Raw genomic sequence first — 6,932 nt, 5'->3', positions numbered from 1 at the left:
CAATCAAGATAGCCATTTCTCAGGTAATGCACCTGTACGGGTTGTCTGGTAGCTCCTCTTTACAGTATAGTATACTTCCCTGGGTCAGGGTGAGCCGCTCAGGTGAGGGCAGCTCCATTTTACCTTTCTGGCATTCTGTGTACTACGCAAGGTCCTAAAGAAGCTCTTGTCCTCATCATAGAAAGTGATTGACATAGTCCAGCATTTATTCCTGGCTGCTGTATGTAAGGCCTTGCTTTATCCATCTCAGTTATCTGCTCATGCAATGGTTAAGTATTGCTTTTGTGCCCTGTAAACTTCAATGTATACTATGACTGTAGATTGTTCAAAATGTAAAGACCATTCCAGCAAGTGCCAAATGTACACAATTTATTAGACAATAACACACAGTAAAAAATACTGTCCATCCCAAGTATCATAAGTGTATGTACATAATATATTATCGTTTTAAAAAAGCCTTAAAGAGATGCCAGTCTCTTTGGGGACTACAAAGTCAATCATAAACTAGCATAAATATAATAATTCCTCATTACACTTTACACCATTAACCAGTGAAACATTTCTCAAAAATTTCCACTTTCTTCTAAAAAAACTAAAACAAAATACAAAGAAAAAAAAAACACATTTTTATTAAATTATTACTTAATTAAGTTTTTATTCTTCGGTACAGACTTGGCCTAAAATAAAATCAATTCAACGAGTTGCTCCAGAACTTTGGTGAAACACAGCTTTGTACATAGTAAAAGGTATCTGTTAATAACCCGCTATAGCCTGGATGGCACAAGGCAATCATTTATATAAATAAGCCAGGGTATTCAGTGTGTTCACACAGGTCATAATAAACTGACAAAGGCAAGTCAGGAAGATATTACAAATGTGAACGACGTGCGCAAATGTTGTGCCCATTTGCCAGCCATTTGGATGCATTGAGCAAATCAATTTGTCAGGTTTGAGATTTGCTTTACTCTATGCAATAGCAAATCTGCTATAGCGATTCACTAACGCTACATTTTACGCCAAGAAGCGTCTTACAGTTACACACATATTGGGCATTATTTTTCCTCCTCCAATACTAAAAAAAAAGCAGCCCCAGAGTATGGAAAGTATCCAAAAGATATCTATGGCGCTGTAAGTTATGACGCACGTATGCTCTGTGCACACTGCCTCCATTAAATGAAAAGATGTAACAGTGTTCCTAAATACTGAATGATATAAAACCTATTACCCTAAATAAATAGAATTTACTAGTAAAGACTAAACATAAAAGTGCTCAAGCCGAGATTGACAGAACATTTTACATAGTAATGAAATGACATTGATTGGAATCCTTTTGCAGGTTTTTCTTTCCTTTACAAATCACGCCATTTTAAAAGCCGCTCTAACTTCAGTCCATAACGTTCACAGGCAAAAGTGCTATGTAGTTAACTGTGGTCGCGTGTCTGCGCAGTGAAAATACAATTGTATAGACTGGTGTCACATCAGTTCAGTCCTTTATGAAAGGTCTTTGGCATCAATGGCTGAGGTTCAGATGACCTTATGGTCCAAAAATGTCTTCGGAGATCTGAGGTCCTTTGATAGTTTCCACGGTTCATCTTACTGCCAGAAGAAAAACTAATCCTGCGAGTCCAACTCCAGCCGCAGCCATCAGGGCATTGGAGAAATGACTCTGGTCTTGTCTTTCGTGGTTGCTTTTTTTGTTGGAAAACTTCTGGAAACCCTCCTGAAAATTACAGGAATTTTTTTTTTTAATAATTCATTATTTTAAATATGTAAAAAAACAAAAGCTTAGACTTAACCCTATAGAAGCAACCAATGAAGATGTAAGGCTAGTTTCACATCTGTGACACAAATTCCAGCAAGCTGTTCCAGCAGAGAACAGCCTGCTGAAGTTCTCCGGATCCGACACTGCCAGGTGCTACCGGAATGGCCACCAGCCCAATTAACTATAACGGGGTGCAGTGGAGTTCCGACAAAAATGCCAAGAATCGGCTGGACAAAAACTGCTGCAAGCATTGGCTTCTGTCCCGCCGATTCCCTGTATTCTATGCTGGAACAGCCTGCCAGAAGACTGTGGCGGACACGTGAAAGTAGTCCGAGAGATAAAATTACTGATTTATCCATTTTACATAAAACTGGCTGCATTGAAGACTTTGAGGTTAGCAACGTTCTCTTGCAGGACTGAGGTCCCAGACTCAAATCCAGCTTCGGACAAACCTTGGGATAGGCGATTTAGGCCGGTGTGCGTTACAGATGAAGTATAGGTCATCAAAATCAGATCGGCGGGGGGTGTTGGGTGTCCTGTATGAGGAGACAGCACGCACTGTGCTCATGTAGCGTCTCCCTTCTCTCTTCATGTCCGCTGCTGCGGTCTATGGTCCTTGCCATGGAAGAGAGACGGGAAACGGCAAGTGCACACTGCACACACGCCACCTCATACAGCTGATCAGTGGGGGTGCCAGGTGTCGGACCCTCGCTGATCTGATATTTATGACCTATCTTGAGTATAGTACAAACAAGCCGGTAATGGCAGCATCTCCAGCGCCTTCTTTATTGGACAGACTCCACAGAAAGTGCCATAAAAATAAACAGCAACGTTTCGGCTACTACATAGCCTTTGTCAAGCTGGGGGCTGAGGATCTGCGGCCGTGGTTTGGCCGATGCATTCCGGTGTGGTCGTTTAATGGTCTGTGGGTGCTGCTCTACATCTACTCTTTTTACCCTCTTGAGTATAGGCCATCAATAATAAAAGCCCAGAGAACCCCTTTAAAACAGGACATGGAGTAACAGATTAGAAGGCTGAAAAACTCAAGAGGCTGAAGCCAATTGCCCTCATCTTTGGGGGGATAAAAAATAAAAATAAAATCCTTCCCGACTCCAAATCTGGCAATGGGAACAACTTGGATCAATGACCCTTCATCTATAAAACTGTAGCTTCCCCCAGCAAACCAGAAGGGAAGTATACCTACAGCAAGTACTGCTCTTCTAAGATCCAATCTATCTAAACGCAGTGTCCTCTGTCACAGACTGTTTAGAAGGCCGGAGCTAGAGAAGAGCAGCTGTTTACTGGATCCTTATTCAGCATAATGAAGGATGGAAGCAATAGCCTCCAGATGGTGATGTTTGAACGCCGCTTGGCACAGGACTGTGTAAACAAGTTATACCCTCAATACCTTCCGGAACTCTGCTCTTTACAATTAATTTGTGCAAACATAAACTTTTCTGCCTCGTGATTTCCATTAACCTCTTTTGTGCCAATGGGGAGCAGAACGGAAATGACCATCTAGACTTCTATAGTCATGGTTAGTCTCCAGCTTAATGACTTTCCCACCACAACTCTGCTGCAGAAACAGATTTTGGATACAGCAGATTAGTTTCTATCACATTCTGGAAATTTCTCAGCTGACAATAAGAAAAACCAACAACCTCAGATGATTCATGCTGCCAACACTACATTGTAACATCTCCAGGCACATATTGTTACCATGTGCAGGTAGATCTCTCCCTCTATATTGCCTGCTCAGTGTAGTACAGACACAAGGGAAACATCTGGCAACACCTAGAACATGCCAGGGTCTTTCATAGAGCCCCACGATATGCTACCATCAAAGTTTCATCTGTAAAAATATAGGATCCCATGACCATGGCTTTCACCTACGCAAGACCTCGAGATACCGTGTTCTGCTACTGGCACCAATAATAAATAAAAATAATCACACTTAGTCTACTTTTTATGTGGCATTGGAAAAACCCCTTACTGTGCCACCAGACACAATCTAATGCGTTCAAGAATCAACAGGGGGAATTTGTGCATTTATTCCACTTATCAGAGAAATGAGAATTGACTGCAGCAGATTTACCGTCATGTACCGGAAGGGAGGAAAGTCCCTATTAACACAGTCCAGGTTACACCACAAACAGATTGAATTATTAACTGCAGAAAAAAGCATGGGAGAACTGGGAACTAAATGTTAGTTTAGGGGGAAAGAAACATGTTTGGGGAATGATAATCCATTGTCACCAACATGCAACAATGACCCAGACTCACAGCCTATTGTTTAGGTAGTGCCAGTAGTTATCTTCATGGCACATATTACCCAAAAATGATCTACCAGAGGTCACACTAGATCAGCTCTTCAAAATACTGATCGGCTGGGGTGTCGGGAGTCGGACCCCCACCGATCACATATGCTTATGATCTATCCTAAGAATAAAACACTTAATAAACCCTTTAAAGCTCGGTATGATGGACCACTACCTAATCTCTGGTCATCAACCAGTGGCAGGTGACACAAAGCAACAATTTCCTTCAGACTGACCAAATCTGGCAGGGAACTGCAGCTTTTCAACCTGGAGACCACCACGGATTAGGGATGTCCTCTAGCTATACTGGTGGCTGAACTGGAGCTCACCCTTAATTATAGAACTTAATGGAACTGGAGGTCAATGCTAATAGCTTGCTGAGGGTAATACTAATTATTTGCAATACAAATATTCCAACTACTACTAGCTAGAAGAAAGTGCATCAAAATGTACATAGAATCTCTAATCAGATATGATTTTATCATACAAAGACGCCCTTATGTAATATAGGAACTGCACCTTAAGCAGCGCTGTGTGGACACCAACATGTTTTGGTAATAAACCTGATCACTATGTTTAGATGTTCCAAAATCTGCACAGCGTCCTTTTACTTGGCCCCATTACCAGCTGGAGAGAAGACCAACAATGACTCCTATTCATCTTCTAGAAGGTCAGTGGAAATATTAAGATGCTCACAACCTTCTGCCATCTACTGATGGACCTCCCTATGGCCAATGAAAGGTAAGGGTACGTTCACATGACAGATTTTGTATACCATGTAAGAAACCGCTGCACTTTTTTATACTGAATGCAGCTAAAAAGTGGCTTTCTAATGTGTCCACTCGGTAACCACCGTGGTCTGGAACCGTGGCTCCATGAACTGAGACATGGCCTCCCACTGAAAACAATAGGAGGCGGTTTCAGTTCGGCATGGTTCTCAGTGCTGAATCCCATGCCAAAAATCCATCATGTGAACATAAAGTCAGCGCCTGCACGGAAACATTTCTGCATTGTCCATGTAGGTAAAAGCAGACACCTCGCCCAGCCGTTGACCGCACTGAGACATCCCAGTCTCCTCAATGGATTTATCAGGACTCCTATTGAAGATCTGCAACAAGGAAACATTTGCTCTTGCCAAGCCTCTCTACAGGGCATGGACTACCCAAACGGCTGGCAAGAAACCGCTCCATGCCATCTGATTGGCAGGCTACACAATCACAAAGGGCATCCCACTCCCCAGTCATTCTGGCCCCTGCCTCTAAAACTTTCAGCCCTAAACCAACACATGAATCAGAGCAGATTTCTCTGGTAAAATCGAACTATAAAAGGATCATAAAGTGCAATCAGCCGAGATGAGCCACTTCCACATGAGATGCTTGAGGAGTGAGTCAGAGGGCAGCCCACATGGCAGCAGCAGCCACCCACATGCTGTGCAGGGAAGCAATGTGTCACCTATTGTTCTGGAAGACTACAACTCCCATGCAGGACTAGAAAATAGGACAATTACCCAGCCTCCGTTCTTCTGGAACCAGTCACTTTGGTCCCGGACCAGGAATTGGCTCAGCACCCCTGCCAGTTCCCGGGGGGTCCCCGCTCTCCGCTTCCTGTGCCTTTGTGTCAAGGTCCCGGCGAACACAATGAGCACGACCACCCGTCCCCAGTTGAGTCCTCCTTCCAGGGCCACCTCGTGGGCCACACGCTGCAGGATGGCGCACGGCTCCACGTCCAGCTCCTCGCAGGACTTGAAGAAGGCGCTGTTCCCCAGGTGGACCTCCTGCGCCACTTGCCAGAGGGTATCCGCCACAGGAGGCGGCGGCTGCGGGCGTTCATTCCCCAGGCAGCGCTGCAGATAGTCCTCCACCAGAGCACGGGTCTCCTCCTCGTGCAGCTGCGTCTCAGACATATTACCTCGATCAGAGCCCGCAATGGGATCACTCCATATACGTACGACAGACCAACAGCTGTTCACACGCAATCTGCTATGATTTAAAAGAGACTTCCACCTTTTTGTTTATAGGATTGCGTTCCCCCGAGCGACACGCCCCCTCCACCCGGGCTCTGGTAGGCGGAGAGCACAGAAGCCTATTCATTCATCAGATGCAGCTCCATTCATTGTACGTTGCCTTCACACGCCCTCTGCTGGCGACGTGACGTAACATCTGCAGGGCATTCCAGTCTCATTGTGTTCTGGCCCACGCCTGTCACTGGAACACAATGTCCTGGCGGTGACGTGTGGCACAAGCACTCACGTGACGCGTCCTGACCGCGGGAAGTCTCCCACCGCCGTTCCCCTCACACCTGATCTCGTGACGTTTTCTGTGTAATTCCATAGGTTTCCGTGAGAGTGTGTATCCTTCCGACGTGATCTCACCCAGGAAATCTCCCACGTTTTCTCAGCGTCCCTGCCCTATAGGAATAAACCAGGGGCACCTCTACAACCCTGGTCCTGGCCAAGCCTAAAAATGCCCCTGCTGTAAACCAGACCATGGATGGGACCTAATGAGGACAGACACACTGTAGTAGAGATAGGGGTGTGTGGCTGGCAGAAGCCTTGTTTCTCCTGTGCAGTTTCCAGGTAAAATTTCTCTCAGGGCGAGTGTCGCCCCCCCCCCCTTCCGCCCCTATATTCTATATTAGGCCCAAAATTGCGGCACGCTTGCGGACCCATTTTGCGGACGTGTGAATGGAGCCTAACCCCTACACAGTGTAGCGGTATACTGTATATTGTGTGGCACAGTGTAGAGGTATACTGTATATTGTGTGGCATAGTGTAGAGGTATACTGTATATTGTGTGGCACAGTGTAGAGGTATACTGTATATTGTGTGCATAGTGTAGAGGTATACTGTATAT

The 6,932-nt window shown here is 45.0% G+C and overlaps 1 protein-coding gene across 1 annotated transcript; it reads right to left on the bottom strand.

The window, feature by feature from the left end:
* Positions 1–352: 352 nt before the first annotated feature.
* On the bottom strand, positions 353–6,093 carry BCL2L10 (BCL2 like 10). Its single transcript, XM_044273826.1, has 2 exons — positions 5,588–6,093; positions 353–1,720 (listed from the first exon to the last, which is right to left on the bottom strand). Exons 1-2 carry the CDS (start codon positions 5,981–5,983, stop codon positions 1,589–1,591), a joined length of 528 nt encoding a protein of 175 aa, XP_044129761.1. The 5' UTR covers positions 5,984–6,093; the 3' UTR covers positions 353–1,588.
* Positions 6,094–6,932: the final 839 nt, after the last annotated feature.

Source organism: Bufo gargarizans, unplaced genomic scaffold (assembly GCF_014858855.1).
Source record: "Bufo gargarizans isolate SCDJY-AF-19 unplaced genomic scaffold, ASM1485885v1 original_scaffold_1171_pilon, whole genome shotgun sequence".
In the NCBI taxonomy this organism is placed as follows: Eukaryota; Metazoa; Chordata; class Amphibia; order Anura; family Bufonidae; genus Bufo; species Bufo gargarizans.
This window is presented reverse-complemented; position numbering and strand designations above follow the sequence as displayed.

What these genes read in the sequence shown, in the direction of transcription:
- BCL2L10 (XM_044273826.1), bottom strand. Translation starts at nt 5,983, where the DNA reads ATGTCTGAGACGCAGCTGCACGAGGAGGAGACCCGTGCTCTGGTGGAG. An exon ending in TCCAGAAGAACGGAGGCTGG is followed by an intron (nt 1,721 to 5,587) that starts GTAATTGTCCTA and finishes TGTAATTTTCAG; the next exon opens with GAGGGTTTCCAGAAGTTTTC.